The sequence below is a fragment of the Phytophthora cinnamomi genome (genome assembly GCF_018691715.1).
Source record: "Phytophthora cinnamomi strain GKB4 chromosome Unknown Contig23, whole genome shotgun sequence".
Classification (NCBI taxonomy): domain Eukaryota; phylum Oomycota; class Peronosporomycetes; order Peronosporales; family Peronosporaceae; genus Phytophthora; species Phytophthora cinnamomi.
In genome coordinates this window covers 425,858-445,875 of record NW_027150956.1, presented here as the reverse complement: position 1 = coordinate 445,875, position 20,018 = coordinate 425,858, and the positions used below count along the sequence as shown (strand labels likewise).

The 20,018-nt window shown below is 53.9% G+C and overlaps 3 protein-coding genes across 4 annotated transcripts; 2 read left to right on the top strand and 1 right to left on the bottom strand.

Moving 5' to 3' along the window:
* Nucleotides 1-5,197: 5,197 nt before the first annotated feature.
* On the top strand, nt 5,198-6,697 carry IUM83_04995 (reverse transcriptase; the record flags this gene model as incomplete). The annotated part of the gene is made up of 2 exons (XM_067929103.1): nt 5,198-5,504; nt 5,871-6,697. 2 exons carry the CDS (start codon nt 5,198-5,200, stop codon nt 6,695-6,697), a joined length of 1,134 nt encoding a protein of 377 aa, XP_067794812.1.
* Nucleotides 6,698-7,870: 1,173 nt separating this feature from the next.
* IUM83_04994 (reverse transcriptase) lies at nt 7,871-12,773 on the top strand (the record flags this gene model as incomplete). 2 transcript variants are annotated; one of them, XM_067929102.1, is made up of 2 exons in its annotated part: nt 7,871-8,326; nt 11,670-12,773. In XM_067929102.1, the coding sequence occupies 2 exons, from the start codon at nt 7,871-7,873 to the stop codon at nt 12,771-12,773; spliced, it is 1,560 nt and encodes a 519-aa protein (XP_067794810.1). The 2 variants fall into 2 exon arrangements, with proteins under 2 accessions (XP_067794810.1, XP_067794811.1); XM_067929101.1 differs by lacking the exon at nt 7,871-8,326 and having other exon boundaries at nt 11,550-12,773.
* A 1,226-nt stretch (nt 12,774-13,999) lies between these two features.
* IUM83_04993 (uncharacterized protein) lies at nt 14,000-14,614 on the bottom strand (the record flags this gene model as incomplete). Its single annotated transcript, XM_067929100.1, has 1 exon — nt 14,000-14,614. One exon carries the CDS (start codon nt 14,612-14,614, stop codon nt 14,000-14,002), a length of 615 nt encoding a protein of 204 aa, XP_067794818.1.
* Between the last annotated feature and the right edge of the window lie 5,404 nt (nt 14,615-20,018).

Here is a 20,018-nt window from a genome sequence, read left to right as displayed (position 1 = left end):
GAGAGCGAAGAGCTGAGGCAGCTCTTCATGGGAAGTACCACTGAGAGTGAAGACACTCTCAGTGCGAAGACGAAGCGAGAGCGCTTCGAGGAACAAGGTTGGGACTCGCTGAAGTCGAGTCCCTATTACGAATTGTTGAGGGAGTACAAAGACGTACTCCCGGAAGAGATTCCTGCGGAGCTTCCGCAGGATAAGGGCATTCAGCACGAGATTGATCTCGTGCCGGGCACGAAGTACTGTGTCACGCGGCAGTGGCCACTGCCGCGAGAGCAAGTGAAAGCGATCGACGACTTCTTTGAAAGTCGTCGTAAAGCAGGACAAGTGCGGGAATCAAAGTCCCCGCACAGTGCTCCGACGTTCTGTGTCAAGAAGCCACAGGGCGGATGGCGCATCGTTCATGCCTACAACAAGCTGAACGATGCGACGGTACCGGCGCAGACGCCGATACCACGAAAAGATGTTATCATCGATTCGATGGCCGGGAGCACCGTTTACAGTGCTCTCGACTTGCGAGATGGATTTTATCAAATCCTAATGCGTGAGAGCGATATCCCTCTCACGGCAGTGAGCACGCCAAGCGGCATGCTCTGGGAATGGCTAGTAATGCCACAGGGGCTTAAGAACGCCCCTGCGACTTTCACCAGGTGCGTGACGCACTTGTTGCGCTCGGTGCGCGACTTCGCACCGAGCTACTTCGACGATGTATTCATCCACAGCCGGGCTGTGGACGGGAAGACCGACGTAGAGATGCACAGGGTGCATCTCCGGAAACTACTTGAGCTTATGAGAACACATAAGCTCTACGCGAACCTGAAGAAGTGTATCTTCGGGGCGAGCGAGATACCCGTCCTCGGGTGTCTCGTAAGGAAGAATGGTGTTCGCCCTGACCCGGAAAAGGTCAGAGTGATCAATGAATGGCCAACGCCTTCAAGTGTCAAGGAACTGAGGCAGTTCCTTGGCTTGGCCACGTACTTGTGCAAGTACGTGGAGGACTATGCGGGCAAGATCCGCCCGCTGTCACAGCTTCTTAAGAAAGAAGCTGTGTGGAATTGGACACCCGATTGCCAAAAGGCATTCGATGCAGTCAAGCGGGGCTTGACTGAGGCGCCGATCTTGGCAGTGGCTGACCAAGATCGCCCATTTCACGTAGTGTGTGACGCATCCGATTTCGCGATCGGATGCGCGTTAATGCAGCACGATCACGAGGGCCGTGATCGTGTCGTCTACTACCAATCGCGTCAGCTGAAGCCAGCTGAGCGCAACTATCCGGTGCATGACAAGGAACTCCTTGCCATGAAGTATGCACTCGCAAAGTTCCGAGTGTACTTGCTTGGGAGTAGACCATTTGTGGTCTACACCGACCATGCTTCACTGCGCACCGCAGTGAAGTCGCCACACATCATTTCACAAAGAATGGCGAGATGGCTCTCATTCTTTGCGGAGTATAACTTCCGGGTCGAATACAAACCCGGAAGATTGAACGTGGTGGCCGACGCGTTATCACGTCGGCCGGACTATGCAGAAGCTGTTGACGTCAATGCCATTGACGCCATGCGATCGAGCAAACCCACATCATCTCTGTTGGATGACGTGAAGGCCGCGTACGCGCACGACGCGGACGCGAAGCTCTTGCTGGCCTATGGCACAGCGCCTTCTGACAAGTTCCGTCAGAAGCTGCCCAAGCACCTTCGAGCGCGTGCACACCGCTTTCGTGTGCACGACGGACTGCTACTCTACAACGCAGTCGTGCCAAATGACCATGACCTGCGACTCAGGATCATGTACGAGTATCATGATGCCCCGACTGCGGGACATCTCGGACGTGAGAAGACTTACGTCCTTCTCACGCGCGACTTCTACTGGCACCACCAGTATAAGTGGGTGCGCAAGTACATCCGTGCTTGCGAGGTATGCCAACGCGTGAAGCCTGCGCCATTCGCGCAGGCTCCACTGCAATCACTACCGACTCCGTCGGAGTGTTGGAAGTCCATGTCTTTGGACTTCATCTTTGGTCTTCCCCCGGATAGCGGAGGGAACACCGGTGTTGTGGTCTTTGTAGACCGTTTCAGCAAGATGGTACATCTTGCTGCGGTGCCAGCAGAGGTGACCGCGAAGCAGACGGCCCGTCTGCTCGTCGACATGGTGTTCAAACATCATGGCATGCCGTCCGACATCGTGTCGGACAGAGACCCACGCTTCACAGCGCACCTGTGGCAAGAAGTGTTTACACTTCTTGGGAGCCAGCTTTCCATGTCGACTGCGGATCATCCGCAGACGGACGGTCAAACCGAGCGCGTGAATCGCGTGCTCGTCGATATGTTGAAGAGCTACGCTCACTCGTTCCAATACTGGAGCGAGTGCTTATCGATGGCAGAGTTTGCCATCAATAACTCAGTGCATGCCTCGACCGGGCATACACCGTTCTACGTGAATGCCATGCGGCATCCACGTCTACCGAGTTTACTCGGAGTGATGGCTCCCACTTCAAGTGGGGGAGGATCTACGACTACAAAACAGCAGCCTCAGAAACCGCTGACACTTGCACAGTGTCAGCTGCAACAATGGACAAACCACATGAGTCTGCGCAGGGCGCAGACTCCCCCACCAACAAGGCCAACGACCACGGGTCTGCGCAGGGCGCAGACACCGCAAGAAACCACGCAGAGGCCGGGCCTCTAGCGGAGAGCGAGCTGAATGACTTCAGCTCGGATGCAATCAGTTTCATCACCAAAAGACAAGCCGTGATTCGGTTTGTCCAAGACACTATAGCAGCTTCTGTTGATCAACAGAAGCTGAACGCAGACAATGCGGGCAGAGGCAACACAAATGAATTTAAAGTTGGTTCATTAGTTTTGTTAGCTACACAAAACCTGCCTAGACATGCAGTTTCGGATTTCGGAGCAAGCAAGCTTGCTCCGCGCTTCATCGGGCCGTTCACTGTGTTGGCACGGCACGGCAACGCATACACGCTAGACATACCGTCTAGCATGCGCCTCCATCCGACCTTTTACGTCGGACGGCTGAAGCCATACCGGCAGCACGAGCCATCTAGCTCGGCTGACCCGAAGCCTCGGCAGGAGCCGAGGCAGAAGCGAGACTTGGCCTCGGCGACGAGCAACCTCTCCTCCAGCGCGCGGACGCGCTGGAGCAACCCTTCATCTGGGTCCCCAGCTCGACCTGGATATTCGAGGCGGTCTGCGAGACCGCCGCGATTTGGGCCTTCTGGTTCGCCAGCTCCTGCTTCAGGGCGGCGAACTCAGCGCCCTGCAGACGCTCCACGACGGTCACCCGGTCGTGGAGAGGCGCATACTGATCAGCCCGGGGCTGATCATACCCGGGGCGTGTTCCCACCCCCGCCACCGCCGATCCGTGACGCCCGCGGCTCAACCCGCTGGATTGTTGAGCGGATTGTTGACCATATGTAACGGGGTTACACGTACAAGTGGCTGCAAGCCACTTGTGAATTTAACAGATAGGTTATCTGTTAAACGTTTTGGATACTTCCTCACATTGGTGTAAGACACACCGATGGATACATTGAAGTGGACCACCACAGTGAGTGGTCCACACATACCCAAAAGATCTTGTTGGTAGAAAGCAGCATCTTTCTACCAATCAGAGACATGCATATTAGCGGGGCTCTGACAGCCAGCCGCTACCAACCCTTTCATAGATGATAAACAGTTTTTAGCAGATTTTAGAGGAAGATCAATTTACAAACAATACAGTTCTCATTTTACCTTAAACTAGCTACTTGGAGTCTTGTCTAAGTTAACTTATATTTGTGTATTCAAATATAATTAACCTAAGTAATTACTAAGTACTTACGCTTCCTCATACACGTTGCGCAACGTGTAAGCTAAAGTAGTGAGTCAAGTTAGACCCACTACACCTGGTAGCACTTTGTAGTCCGTCCAACGACCGACTGCTTGACGTTCGTACGCGGTGTACGAACGCGGAGCCGAGAACCACATGAGCACGGAGGTGCCCATGGAAGCTCCAACACGCCTGCAACGCATGTTGCACGCGCTGACTGCCCCCACCTGTCTGACCCAGGTGGGAGGCCTCCAACGACTGTCAACAGTCATTGGAGAAGCGGCGATAGCTACAATGCTGCGTACGCTATCGCCGACGGAGCAACATGGTGTTGCTCTGGGGTTCATCATGAAGGAGCAGCGTGACGCTGCTTCCTCAGTGACGGCGTCGTCAGGGACGACACCGCGTGCTCAACCATTAAAGTTGAGCGTAAGCAATTACGTGGGAAGAGAGGGCGAGCCTCTCCTCCGATGGCTTGTCGAACTCGACACAGCCATAGCGGCTCGACGCATCGTCGACCCGCTGTCGAAGGTCGCGTTCGCCATGTCCTGCCTTGGCGGACGCGCAAGGAGTTGGGCGTATGGACGCCGACTCTCCGATCCTACGTGCTTCAGCACGTACGAAGTGTTCAAAGAGGAGCTCAAACAAGCGTTTGAGCCCCCGCAAAACGAGTTCCGGTCGAGGGCGGAGTTCCTCGACCTTCAGCAGGGTAAGCATGACGTCCATGCTTACGCGCAGCGCGCACGATATTTGGTATCAAATATCGTGACTAACCGATTGACGAGGCGACCAAGGTCGTCACGTTCATGAAGGGCTTAGAGATGGGCCCGTGAAGACTTATCTCTTCCGAGAGTACCCGAGTACTCTCGAAGCTGCAATCACTCTTGCCATGCAAGAAGAGTTTAGCCTGCGGCAGGCTAAACTACATGTGAACGTACCGAGGCCGCAACCGCGCCCGGTAGCGAGGCCGGGAGGTCCAGAACCAATGGACCTCTCGAATGTAACAACTGCTGGTTACCAGCAGCAGGGAGGTAACGTGCGATGCTTCCGTTGCGGAAGGATCGGTCACTTTGCACGGGAGTGCACAGCTCCCATGCCCCCTGGAGATGGCCGTCGTGGCGATGTTAGGCATCGCCGCGGACCAACAAAAAACGCGAACATCCAGTAGGCGCGGGGCGCCCTACTGGTAATGCAGTCGCGCGTGCCGATATCGGGCACGCGACACTGAGACTGCAGCCCCAGTGAGACCAGCTCTCACTGCAAGAAACAAGATGACAGGCCGAACCTAGTCACCTTGAAGGTTTACTCGAAGAGAGCGAGTGACTCTCTTCGAGCTTTGGTAGATTCAGGCGCGTCGAACAACTTTGTTCGACTACGAAGCCTGCCGAGACTTGACTTCGAGGAGGTAGATACACCTCGAAGTCTTCTGGAGGTACGACTGGCAACAGATGCCATCGTGAAGACCGAGAAGCGCGTCGTGAACGTGCGCTTCTCGTACAAACAACGAGTGTTTGTCGAACACTTTATCGTCCTGGACCTGGACGATAAGTTCGACGTAGTAATGGGCATGCCGTGGCTTGCACGGCATGATCCGGTTATAGACTGGAAGAAGCGCACGCTCGTGCGCTTCGGACGCGACAGCGGAACAGAGAGCGATGGCCCTGTTACCGCAGCGCACGCACCAGCAGGTGCGCGCGGCTCACCAGTCGAGACAGCGCTTAATGCTGCTGTCCCGGGGTGCCCAAGAAGTGCGCGAGGGCGCGCACAAGTGAAACCAACGTCGGCAATGCTGCCGACGTCGGAAGAAAAAGATGTGTCGGTTCCGGGAACCAACACCCACGTTCAAGCGTGTAAGGGACAGTCCCTGACCCGAAGCGGTCAGGTCGACAACGACGCGTCGGCTCCGGGAGCCGACGCACCCTCGGTCATGAGGGGCTCCGCCAATGAATGGCGTCGAGGTGACGAAGGCGTGTCAACTCCGGGAGTTGACGCTGCAAACAGTGCGGACGGTTGCAAACGTACCGCACTGACGCAATTTGCATGCTGTCGTGCAGCCGGGCTGCACGACGAAGCGCCATGCGATCAAGCCGGGCTTGATATCGCGCGCCCGCAGACAGGGTCTGCCGGCGAAGGGACACATTGCCGTGCAGCCGGGCTGCACGAAGGAAAATGCGGTCAAGCCGGGCTTGATACCGCGCGCCCGCGGACAGGGTCCGCCGGCGAACGACAGTCCACGGCCGGGCCTGGACAAGAAGAACAACTGTGCGGAGCCGGGCTCCGCACAACAAGAAGACGGCGCAAGCGGAAAACGCTGCGCAAGTCTCGGGCCGGGACCGAGACGCAACAAGAACAGTCTGCTGGGCAGACTGCGGCGGTGACGCCGAATGTCAAGACACTAAGCGTCTTGACGCGCACCGATACTGGATTCCAGTATCGTGACATGGAACTCGCTAGTCCTCCGACGACGGCGTCGGAGTTGACTTCGCTTCCAGCCATGAGCTGGAATCGCTTCACGCGCGACTTGCACGATGGACGCATCGAGCAAGTCTGCGTTCTTTCGGACAGCGAAAGAACGGCGAGCGAGAGCGAAGAGCTGAGGCAGCTCTTCATGGGAAGTACCACTGAGAGTGAAGACACTCTCAGTGCGAAGACGAAGCGAGAGCGCTTCGAGGAACAAGGTTGGGACTCGCTGAAGTCGAGTCCCTATTACGAATTGTTGAGGGAGTACAAAGACGTACTCCCGGAAGAGATGCCTGCGGAGCTTCCGCAGGATAAGGGCATTCAGCACGAGATTGATCTCGTGCCGGGCACGAAGTACTGTGTCACGCGGCAGTGGCCACTGCCGCGAGAGCAAAGTGAAAGCGATCGACGACTTCTTTGAAAGTCGTCGTAAAACAGAGACAAGTGCGGGAATCAAAGTCCCCGCACAGTGCTCCGACGTTCTGTGTCAAGAAGCCACAGGGCGGATGGCGCATCGTTCATGCCTACAACAAGCTGAACGATGCGACGGTACCGGCGCAGACGCCGATACCACGAAAAGATGTTATCATCGATTCGATGGCCGGGAGCACCGTTTACAGTGCTCTCGACTTGCGAGATGGATTTTATCAAATCCTAATGCGTGAGAGCGATATCCCTCTCACGGCAGTGAGCACGCCAAGCGGCATGCTCTGGGAATGGCTAGTAATGCCACAGGGGCTTAAGAACGCCCCTGCGACTTTCACCAGGTGCGTGACGCACTTGTTGCGCTCGGTGCGCGACTTCGCACCGAGCTACTTCGACGATGTATTCATCCACAGCCGGGCTGTGGACGGGAAGACCGACGTAGAGATGCACAGGGTGCATCTCCGGAAACTACTTGAGCTTATGAGAACACATAAGCTCTACGCGAACCTGAAGAAGTGTATCTTCGGGGCGAGCGAGATACCCGTCCTCGGGTGTCTCGTAAGGAAGAATGGTGTTCGCCCTGACCCGGAAAAGGTCAGAGTGATCAATGAATGGCCAACGCCTTCAAGTGTCAAGGAACTGAGGCAGTTCCTTGGCAGCCACGTACTTGTGCAAGTACGTGGAGGACTATGCGGGCAAGATCCGCCCGCTGTCACAGCTTCTTAAGAAAGAAGCTGTGTGGAATTAAGACACCCGATTGCCAAAAGGCATTCGATGCAGTCAAGCGGGGCTTGACTGAGGCGCCGATCTTGGCAGTGGCTGACCAAGATCGCCCATTTCACGTAGTGTGTGACGCATCCGATTTCGCGATCGGATGCGCGTTATCTAGCACGACCACGAGGGCCGTGATCGTGTCGTCTACTACCAATCGCGTCAGCTGAAGCCAGCTGAGCGCAACTATCCGGTGCATGACAAGGAACTCCTTGCCATGAAGTATGCACTCGCAAAGTTCCGAGTGTACTTGCTTGGGAGTAGACCATTTGTGGTCTACACCGACCATGCTTCACTGCGCACCGCAGTGAAGTCGCCACACATTTCACAAAGAATGGCGAGATGGCTCTCATTCTTTGCGGAGTATAACTTCCGGGTCGAATACAAACCCGGAAGATTGAACGTGGTGGCCGACGCGTTATCACGTCGGCCGGACTATGCAGAAGCTGTTGACGTCAATGCCATTGACGCCATGCGATCGAGCAAACCCACATCATCTCTGTTGGATGACGTGAAGGCCGCGTACGCGCACGACGCGGACGCGAAGCTCTTGCTGGCCTATGGCACAGCGCCTTCTGACAAGTTCCGTCAGAAGCTGCCCAAGCACCTTCGAGCGCGTGCACACCGCTTTCGTGTGCACGACGGACTACTGCTTTACAATGCAGTCGTCGACAACGCGGATCGCGTTGTCGTGCCAAATGACCATGACCTGCGACTCAGGATCATGTACGAGTATCATGATGCCCCGACTGCGGGACATCTCGGACGTGAGAAGACTTACGTCCTTCTCACGCGCGACTTCTACTGGCACCACCAGTATAAGTGGGTGCGCAAGTACATCCGTGCTTGCGAGGTATGCCAACGCGTGAAGCCTGCGCCATTCGCGCAGGCTCCACTGCAATCACTACCGACTCCGTCGGAGTGTTGGAAGTCCATGTCTTTGGACTTCATCTTTGGTCTTCCCCCGGATAGCGGAGGGAACACCGGTGTTGTGGTCTTTGTAGACCGTTTCAGCAAGATGGTACATCTTGCTGCGGTGCCAGCAGAGGTGACCGCGAAGCAGACGGCCCGTCTGCTCGTCGACATGGTGTTCAAACATCATGGCATGCCGTCCGACATCGTGTCGGACAGAGACCCACGCTTCACAGCGCACCTGTGGCAAGAAGTGTTTACACTTCTTGGGAGCCAGCTTTCCATGTCGACTGCGGATCATCCGCAGACGGACGGTCAAACCGAGCGCGTGAATCGCGTGCTCGTCGATATGTTGAAGAGCTACGCTCACTCGTTCCAATACTGGAGCGAGTGCTTATCGATGGCAGAGTTTGCCATCAATAACTCAGTGCATGCCTCGACCGGGCATACACCGTTCTACGTGAATGCCATGCGGCATCCACGTCTACCGAGTTTACTCGGAGTGATGGCTCCCACTTTAAGTGGGGGAGGATCTACGACTGCAATACAGCAGCCGCAGAAAACCGCTGACACTTGCACAGTGTCAGCTGCAACAATGGACAAACCACATGAGTCTGCGCAGGGCGCAGACTCCCCAACAACATGGCCAACGACCACGGGTCTGCGCAGGGCGCAGACACCGCAAGAAACCACGCAGAGGCCGGGCCTCTAGCGGAGAGCGAGCTGAATGACTTCAGCTCGGATGCAATCAGTTTCATCACCAAAAGACAAGCCGTGATTCGGTTTGTCCAAGACACTATAGCAGCTTCTGTTGATCAACAGAAGCTGAACGCAGACAATGCGGGCAGAGGCAACACAAATGAATTTAAAGTTGGTTCATTAGTTTTGTTAGCTACACAAAACCTGCCTAGACATGCAGTTTCGGATTTCGGAGCAAGCAAGCTTGCTCCGCGCTTCATCGGGCCGTTCACTGTGTTGGCACGGCACGGCAACGCATACACGCTAGACATACCGTCTAGCATGCGCCTCCATCCGACCTTTTACGTCGGACGGCTGAAGCCATACCGGCAGCACGAGCCATCTAGCTCGGCTGACCCGAAGCCTCGGCAGGAGCCGAGGCAGAAGCGGAGGACTTGGCCTCGGCGACGAGCAACCTCTCCTCCAGCGCGCGGACGCGCTGGAGCAACCCTTCATCTGGGTCCCCAGCTCGACCTGGATATTCGAGGCGGTCTGCGAGACCGCCGCGACTTGGGCCTTCTGGTTCGCCAGCTCCTGTTTCAGGGCGGCGAACTCAGCGCCCTGCAGACGCTCCACGACGGCCACCCGGTCGTGGAGAGGCGCATACTGATCAGCCCGGGGCTGATCATACCCGGGGGCGTGTTCCCACCCCCGCCACCGCCGATCCGTGACGCCCGCGGCTCAACCCGCTGGATTGTTGAGCGGATTGTTGACCATAGTATCCCGAAAATGAACCCTCAAGGGGCTCGTTTTCGTATTCGTTGGAGAGGATTTCCTCCCCATCGAGATACATGGGAGCCGCGGAACGTCTTGCTGGAGGACGTTCCGGAAATGGTGAGGGCGTACGAAGAGCAGTACGCGCTGGCGCAGCGGAAGTAACACGAGCGCTGCGATCATCGCTAGCGCCCGAACCCTCACGTGCTAAGAACTTAGCACGGAGCTCTTTTGAGACTCTCGGGCACATGGAACGACGTGTACCCGTTCAGGTCGCGGTCGCTCAAGCGGACCGCGCCTGGAAAGCACTTCGTGCACTGAAAGCCCTCGGGCACAGCGCACGGCACATTTGCCTCCTCAGCAGCAACATGAAGTTGCTCCAGCTTTCCACGCTTCGAGTACGTCTCGAAGCGATCACGCGCTTGCTTAATCCGATCACGGTAAGCACTCGGCCTCTTGTTGAAGTTCTCAACAAAGGCATTCCAGCTTGACAAAGTGCCTGCCATTCGGGCACTTTGCTGCGAGAAGAGGTCTTCTTGCTTTGAAACCATCGGAGCTCATGAAAGAGTCCGATGTAGTATCGCGCCTTTGATGCGTTTCCGCATCAAAGTGCAGTTCGGCAGCCACAGCGTCATCTTTGATGGCGCTGCATACGTACAGCGGCACCTCATTCGGAGGTACCGAGTTCCCATATCGGTCCGCGATCTCGGACGCGGACGGCATCCATAGATCGCGCGCTGCAGGCGCAGCGCGCGGAGAGCCTTGACCTTTAACATCACGCGCTGCAGCAGCAGCGCGCGGAGTACTGAGAGCCCCAGCTGAAGCGAGTGGGGTATCACTCTCAGTACGCGAACGCTTCGAACTCGAAGCGTCCGATTCGTCCCCCTTCACGCGGGCGAACGTTCTTGGCGTGAGGGTCGAGCGATTCGCTCGACACTGAGTCTTTACGCTTTGAGGGCGAGTCCTCCTCGCCCTCCATGTCTTCATCGTCGTCGTCGAAGTCGACGACGTCGCCATACTTCGCCTTCTGGCGTTCGAGTAGTCGTCGATGGAGAGATGACTCCCCACCGACTTTGCAGACTTCTTCTGAGGCGCGCTCATCGTTGAATGAGCGCGGGTTTCTTCTCCAAACGCGGAGAATTGACGAATGGTCAATTCCAAAGATTGACGTGCGGGGACCCCGCGCGTCTAACCTTATAGGGGGGATGGTGTAACGGGGTTACACGTACAAGTGGCTGCAAGCCACTTGTGAATTTAACAGATAGGTTATCTGTTAAACGTTTTGGATACTTCCTCACATTGGTGTAAGACACACCGATGGATACATTGAAGTGGACCACCACAGTGAGTGGTCCACACATACCCAAAAGATCCTATTGGTAGAAAGCAGCATCTTTCTACCAATCAGAGACATGCATATTAGCGGGGCTCTGACAGCCAGCCGCTGCCAACCCTTCATAGATGATAAACAGTTTTTAGCAGCTTTTAGAGGAAGATCAATTTACAAACAATACAGTTCTCATTTTACCTAATCTAAGTCACTTGGAATCCTTTTGTTACTTAACTTATATTTGTGTATTCAAATATAATTAACCTAAGTAATTACTAAGTACTTACGCTTCCTCATACACGTTGCGCAACGTGTAAGCTAAAGTAGTGAGTCAAGTTAGACCCACTACAATAACTTCCGGGTCGAATGCAAACCCGGGAGATTGAATGTGGTGGCAGACGCGTTATCACGTCGGCCGGACTATGCGGAAGCTGTTGACGTCAATGCCATTGACGCCATGCGATCGAGCAAACCCACATCATCTCTGTTGGATGACGTGAAGGCCGCGTACGCGCACGACGCGGACGCGAAGCTCTTGCTGGCCTATGGCACAGCGCCTTCTGACAAGTTCCGTCAGAAGCTGCCCAAGCACCTTCGAGCGCGTGCACACCGCTTTCGTGTGCACGACGGACTACTGCTTTACAATGCAGTCGTCGACAACGCGGATCGCGTTGTCGTGCCAAATGACCATGACCTGCGACTCAGGATCATGTACGAGTATCATGATGCCCCGACTGCGGGACATCTCGGACGTGAGAAGACTTACGTCCTTCTCACGCGCGACTTCTACTGGCACCACCAGTATAAGTGGGTGCGCAAGTACATCCGTGCTTGCGAGGTATGTCAACGCGTAAAGCCTGCGCCATTCGCGCAGGCTCCACTGCAATCACTACCGACTCCGTCGGAGTGTTGGAAGTCCATGTCTTTGGACTTCATCTTTGGTCTTCCCCCGGATAGCGGAGGGAACACCGGTGTTGTGGTCTTTGTAGACCGCTTCAGCAAGATGGTACATCTTGCTGCGGTGCCAGCAGAGGTGACCGCGAAGCAGACGGCCCGTCTGCTCGTCGACATGGTGTTCAAACATCATGGCATGCCGTCCGACATCGTGTCGGACAGAGACCCGCGCTTCACAGCGCACCTGTGGCAAGAAGTGTTTACACTTCTTGGGAGCCAGCTTTCCATGTCGACTGCGGATCATCCGCAGACGGACGGTCAAACCGAGCGCGTGAATCGCGTGCTCGTCGATATGTTGAAGAGCTACGCTCACTCGTTCCAATACTGGAGCGAGTGCTTATCGATGGCAGAGTTTGCCATCAATAACTCAGTGCATGCCTCGACCGGGCATACACCGTTCTACGTGAATGCCATGCGGCATCCACGTCTACCGAGTTTACTCGGAGTGATGGCTCCCACTTTAAGTGGGGGAGGATCTACGACTGCAATACAGCAGCCGCAGAAAACCGCTGACACTTGCACAGTGTCAGCTGCAACAATGGACAAACCACATGAGTCTGCGCAGGGCGCAGACTCCCTAACATGGCCAACGACCACGGGTCTGCGCAGGGCGCAGACACCGCAAGAAACCACGCAGAGGCCGGGCCTCTAGCGGAGAGCGAGCTGAATGACTTCAGCTCGGATGCAATCAGTTTCATCACCAAAAGACAAGCCGTGATTCGGTTTGTCCAAGACACTATAGCAGCTTCTGTTGATCAACAGAAGCTGAACGCAGACAATGCGGGCAGAGGCAACACAAATGAATTTAAAGTTGGTTCATTAGTTTTGTTAGCTACACAAAACCTGCCTAGACATGCAGTTTCGGATTTCGGAGCAAGCAAGCTTGCTCCGCGCTTCATCGGGCCGTTCACTGTGTTGGCACGGCACGGCAACGCATACACGCTAGACATACCGTCTAGCATGCGCCTCCATCCGACCTTTTACGTCGGACGGCTGAAGCCATACCGGCAGCACGAGCCATCTAGCTCGGCTGACCCGAAGCCTCGGCAGGAGCCGAGGCAGAAGCGGAGGACTTGGCCTCGGCGACGAGCAACCTCTCCTCCAGCGCGCGGACGCGCTGGAGCAACTTCTCATCTGGGTCCCCAGCTCGACCTGGATATTCGAGGCGGTCTGCGAGACCGCCGCGACTTGGGCCTTCTGGTTCGCCAGCTCCTGTTTCAGGGCGGCGAACTCAGCGCCCTGCAGACGCTCCACGACGGCCACCCGGTCGTGGAGAGGCGCATACTGATCAGCCCGGGGCTGATCATACCCGGGGCGTGTTCCCACCCCCGCCACCGCCGATCCGTGACGCCCGCGGCTCAACCCGCTGGATTGTTGAGCGGATTGTTGACCATAGTATCCCGAAAATGAACCCTCAAGGGGCTCGTTTTCGTATTCGTTGGAGAGGATTTCCTCCCCATCGAGATACATGGGAGCCGCGGAACGTCTTGCTGGAGGACGTTCCGGAAATGGTGAGGGCGTACGAAGAGCAGTACGCGCTGGCGCAGCGGAAGTAACACGAGCGCTGCGATCATCGCTAGCGCCCGAACCCTCACGTGCTAAGAACTTAGCACGGAGCTCTTTGAGACTCTCGGGCACATGGAACGACGTGTACCCGTTCAGGTCGCGGTCGCTCAAGCGGACCGCGCCTGGAAAGCACTTCGTGCACTGAAAGCCCTCGGGCACAGCGCACGGCACATTTGCCTCCTCAGCAGCAACATGAAGTTGCTCCAGCTTTCCACGCTTCGAGTACGTCTCGAAGCGATCACGCGCTTGCTTAATCCGATCACGGTAAGCACTCGGCCTCTTGTTGAAGTTCTCAACAAAGGCGTTCCAGCTTTAACAAAGCGCCTGCCATTCGGGCACTTTGCTGCGAGAAGAGGTCTTCTTGCTTTGAAACCATCGGAGCTCATGAAAGAGTCCGATGTAGTAATCGCGCCTTTGATGCGTTTCCGCATCAAAGTGCAGTTCGGCAGCCACAGCGTCATCTTTGATGGCGCTGCATACGTACAGCGGCACCTCATTCGGAGGTACCGAGTTCCCAAATCGGTCCGCGATCTCGGACGCGGACGGCATCCATAGATCGCGCGCTGCAGGCGCAGCGCGCGGAGAGCCTTGACCTTTAACATCACGCGCTGCAGCAGCAGCGCGCAGAGTACTGAGAGCCCCAGCTGAAGCGAGTGGGGTATCGCTCTCAGTACGCGAACGCTTCGAACTCGAAGCGTCCGATTCGTCCCCTTCACGCGGGCGAACGTTCTTGGCGTGAGGGTCGAGCGATTCGCTCGACACTGAGTCTTTACGCTTTGAGGGCGAGTCCTCCTCGCCCTCCATGTCTTCATCGTCGTCGTCGAAGTCGACGACGTCGCCGTACTTCGCCTTCTGGCGTTCGAAGTAGTCGTCGATGGAGAGATGACTCCCCACCGACTTTGCGGACTTCTTCTGAGGCGCGCTCATCGTTGAATGAGCGCGGGTTTCTTCTCCAAACGCGGAGAATTGACGAATGGTCAATTCCAAAAGATTGACGTGCGGGGACCCCGCGCGTCTAACCTTAAGGGGGGGATGGTGTAACGGGGTTACACGTACAAGTGGCTGCAAGCCACTTGTGAATTTAACAGATAGGTTATCTGTTAAACGTTTTGGATACTTCCTCACATTGGTGTAAGACACACCGATGGATACATTGAAGTGGACCACCACAGTGAGTGGTCCACACATACCCAAAAGATCCTATTGGTAGAAAGCAGCATCTTTCTACCAATCAGAGACATGCATATTAGCGGGGCTCTGACAGCCAGCCGCTGCCAACCCTTCATAGATGATAAACAGTTTTTAGCAGATTTTAGAGGAAGATCAATTTACAAACAATACAGTTCTCATTTTACCTTAAACTAGCTACTTGGAGTCTTGTCTAAGTTAACTTATATTTGTGTATTCAAATATAATTAACCTAAGTAATTACTAAGTACTTACGCTTCCTCATACACGTTGCGCAACGTGTAAGCTAAAGTAGTGAGTCAAGTTAGACCCACTACAACTCCAGTTCGACGGCAAAAAATTCCTGCTTACAAGGAGGGCATCAAGGCAGCGCTTCGTGCTCGGTTAATACTGGAAAATCCTGACTAGCAAGGAAACTAAGCCTGAGAGGGACGGCACGGACGCAGTAAAGAAGAAATGTAAAGAGTATAGGCAAAAGGTGCTGATGCTGAATGACACCCTGACAAACATGTTAGATGACGGAACCCGAGTCTGACTCGCCCATTTGAAGAATCCTCAAGATAAGTGGACTGCTCTAGTAGATGATTTCGAGAAGAAGTCTTTTGTTGTCACATTGTCCAAGCGCCGAGAGCTTCTCAACGTGGAGTTTGATCTGGACAGAGAGTCTATCTGTGGTTACATCCATCGAGTTGAGGCCATCCGGCAGGAGATGACGCTGATGAATAAGGAAGTATCGGACTAAGAGATGATTACTGCGCTGTCGGCGGTCCTAGGCGAAAAATGTGAAAGTACGGTTGAAACGTTTGATAACCTGGATGAATACTCGCTACACCAAGTGGAGATTAAACTCACAAGCCACGAGGAACGACTTAACCAGGCCAAGGCTGTCACGGAAGCGAAGGCTCGGAAGAAAGGGAGTGATCATACTGGGGCTGGTACACTGAAGTCTGGAGGTGCGCAATGCGATGATTAGGACGTGTCGTTTGTGAACTAACGGAACCGAGATCATGGAGAAGGCCGAAGTCCACAAAAGCGACGTCGTGCTGAGATTGATTGCTACAATTGCGGAAAAAATTGGCATTACGTGTACAGGTGTCGTGCTCCGAAACGGGACCAGCAGCAAGGTTGCAAACAGAGACAAGGCAATTTGCAAGGTTAACGTCGCAAGCAGCAGAAAAATGATGCCAGTTGTGACGATCTCCCGGGAACCCAAGCAAGCCCAGTGGAAAGAAGTCTAAACCTGTTACGATGATTGAAGTGGTGGATGAGGAATAGCCCCTGGCATGTTTCGCTAATCCTGAGGTGAAGAAAGATGCTGGTAGCAGCTTTTTCGTTCCGTTTGTGTTGGGTAGCGCCTCTGGAGTAAAATATATGGGGAAATTGAGAGGCATTTGTGTCTTTGACTTCCGATTGTGATACCGTGATGAAGTGGTTTGAGAACACACGCAAGAAGGAGCAAGTGCAAGGCCAGGTGAAGTTTGCGATCGTCGATGCGATGACCAGGGTATGGATAGCGGTGGAGACGCTGTATGTTGAAGGTGTAACAACCCTGTTATCTCAACGATCGTTGTACAAGGACTATGGTTATAGCGCACAGAAAAAGAGGAAGACCAGGAGGTGCGCATCGAGTGAAGCACTTTACCTGGCATTTCGATATGGTAGATGGTCTCTATCATGCAATGGTGGAGGTGCCATGCTCCCATCCTGCATTAGCTGCGTTGCAGAATTCCGTGCAACCTACCAGGAGCCTCCGTTCGTGGCATCATCGTCTGGCACATGCAAATTGGCAAATGATTAAAGACATGGCTGTGAAAGAACTTGGTGGTCTGGACTTGTCACAGGAGGAACGAAGGAAGAAAAACTCAGTGCTACAACTGTGATATGGCGAAGATGAGAAGAATGTCTTTCCACCACACCAATCCAAGTCGGACAGATATGCCGTTTGAAACGGTGTTGATGGATGTGAGCTGTACTCAGGATCCAACTATAGAGGGGTACCCAATTTACTTGCATTTGATTGACGAAAGCTCATGTTCCGGTGGTGGTATGGACAGAGAGCGAAGAAGGAAACTGTGGCCAAGTTGAAGTGCTTTCGAGATATGGTGAGTGCAAAACATCAGAAAGTAGTGAGGACGTTGTATTGTGACGAGGTCCGAGCCAATTCTAGGCCAGGACCCATTAGTCAGAAGCCCAAACCCTATCACGTACCGGCCACAATGCACTTGAAACGTGGATATTTCTTGACCCAAGTCTGGTTTTTGTACATACTTCAAGTTGTGCTGGCTACATCTGGAAACTGAGCTCTGCGAACGTCCAGTGGCAGCGACCCAGACCCCCAGGTCTGAGGTTTGAATTCGGTCTGGGGTCTGAGGTCTGAGATTCGCTCTAGAGGCCGCAGATCTGAGGTTCCAGGCCTTGAGTCGGACTCTGGGCGAAGAGCTGAGCCCTGGCCTTCTGGATCTGTGATTCGAATCCCCATGGTTGCTCAAGTCTCAACGGGATCATGTCACAGTTCTTCTCTGCGCAGTCGCGTTTCTCTTTACAGTCGCTTTCTTCTTAATAGGACTATCTTATTCACTTTCACAAACGGCACATTTGAAGCCGATACCACACGTTTCAGGTGATAGAATAGCCGTATCAACATGACCGTACTTGCCGATTGCTGCGCCTTTGCCGAACTCGACACACTTGACACCAAGTCGATGTCACACCGCTGCGCTTTCGCCGAACTCGACGCACGCGATACCAAGTCAATAGCAATGCTATTATTCACATGTGCATCGCTAACAGCGTGATTAGTGTCAGCGCACCTCTCCGATAGCACTTCGCTACCCGCTTCATCCAAATCCACCCGATACACATCAATGATACGTTTGGTCTCGCAGGTCGAACCCGACGCGCATGACTGCAAGTCAATCACTCTAGTCTCGACTTCACGTACATCACTCCAAGCAACTTAGGCGCGCGATAAGGTTCTCCATCAGAACTTACCATTTCAAAACTATGGGAGCTGCTGATATCAAACCGAGCATCTAGAGAGACTGACCCGGTCCAACAAGCCTGTAGTGAAAGAAGAATCACGGTAGGAACAGCGCTGAATTCGGTCGGAGCGGCGACAATGACGTATGACTGATCGTCGTCGTTCTGGAATTTAACATCGAGCTCATTTGCCTCGTTCAACCACCCGGTTGACTGGGACCCCCTTCTTGCAGCGCAACGGCCGAAATTCAATCTCAGTGTGGTAAAATTGTGTTACCCACCCTTCAAATCTGCTTTGAATCTCGTACTGGATCTCGACGACTCGTCGGTACGTGGAAGCCCGTGCCCGTAGTTCGTCGCTTGTGAAGGCGAACTTCGGCTCGCCATATTCTTGGACGGTTGCACCGGCACCAGCACCATCACAAGCAGCGGCGACGCGTGAAGATTAGGCTCTTCCAAGAGCACAGGCAAGCGCAGCTGCTGGAAAATTGGTCGGATGGGTGTGTGTGCGTGATTTTCACATCTCGCGCGGAGATGACTTCTTCATGCACTACAAGCCACTAGTCACTGATCTGTACAAGAACCTGTCCGGAGTGCAGCATTCCAGATTTTTATCATGGAGAGCTGTAAGCTGGGAGTCGTGCAATGCAGCAAGGGACCAAGCAGTGGTGTTGAAGAGCAAGACCTACGCCGCAAGATCGACAGTGTGATGACCGTAGGCTCAAAAGTCGAATGCATTCTTGAACACGTCCTAACTGCGCTACCACTGCCACCTATCAATGCTGAAAAAGTGTACACAATGCACTACACGGTCCGGAAATATGTGTCTGACGAGTTCCTGTCTGACCCCATGTATTCCGCTCCGACAAAGAAACAAGGAGATGCCGCTACAACGGCGAACCAAACACGACGAGAGCACAGAGCTGTAATGGAAGTGGCAGCAAAGAAAAATCAAGATCACCGCGGGCGGGAAGAAGAAGGAGAAACAACTCACACGGGGAACAAGATGCGCAAGACGTCTAACAAGGAGTAGGTGATAGTGGAGTAGGAGACAATTCACAGCGATACTAATGTCCACGTCATTTTCAAAATGATACTTAGAAACAACAATGTCACTATTCTGAATTGAGGACAACCTAAATTTTGATCCACATCCGTTTCAAATTTTAGCAATCCGAAAACACCACCGGATCTCCAGCGAACTCCCAGAAAGCCTGTTGTGGCTCAATACAAAGAGGAGACGCGGCGCGTTGTAGTGATGTGCCTAACTCGCGATTAGTAGCTGGGTTGATTAGTAATAGAGTGTTTGACGCCGTCTCATATTTACAAAAGGCCTCTAGCGTACCCCTAGAACCCCTTAGATACAATGTTAACCCTTTAGCTACTGGACCATTAAGAAGTCCATATTGAGCTCTGAGTGCCCCAAGTCAACGATGCTAATTGGCTAAATTTAGATTGGGGTATGCCGCGGTACATACTTGTACGGATCCGAGGGTCATAGAGAACTATCGGTGGAGCTAGATAGGGCATCTATTTTTGGATGTGATCCGTTCCTAACACCGATATTAGAGAACTTTAGCTTCTGGAGTTGTACCTACATAATATCTAGATAATCCGAAATAATCTGGAATAACTTACGGATAAAATACTGGCGGATATTCCGATACTTAACTCCAAGGAGTTTATTTTTGGAGCAATTCCAAAATAGCACCAAAACCCGAGATAGCCCCGGAAACGAAAGTTTTCTATTAGCGCCAAATAGGTTTTGGTGACGTTAAGCAACGCGTAGAATGTTGTGCCGAGCATGTGAAGAGCTTAAGCAGCAGCAAGAGTACCTCATCGAAAGCATTGCACTGGATGCACTCGTGGACTGAAAATACCTGCTGTAGGACCTAGACGATTCCGGCGACGTCCCGATTGACGGAGCTCACGACTTGTGCTGGAGACACGTGGCTTAATGGACCTCGCCATCTGCTGGCTAATGGTGCGGCGATCTTCAGCTTCAAGGAGCTCGCGACTGCCGGCTCATGGTGTCAGCGATCTGAAGATTTATAGGGCTCGCGACCTGCTGATCTGCGGAGCTTTCGCCCGGGCAGATGGCCTACCAGAATAATTGGAAATACTGTTAGGTACTGAGCCGTCCTATTGGCATTGTTAGTGACCA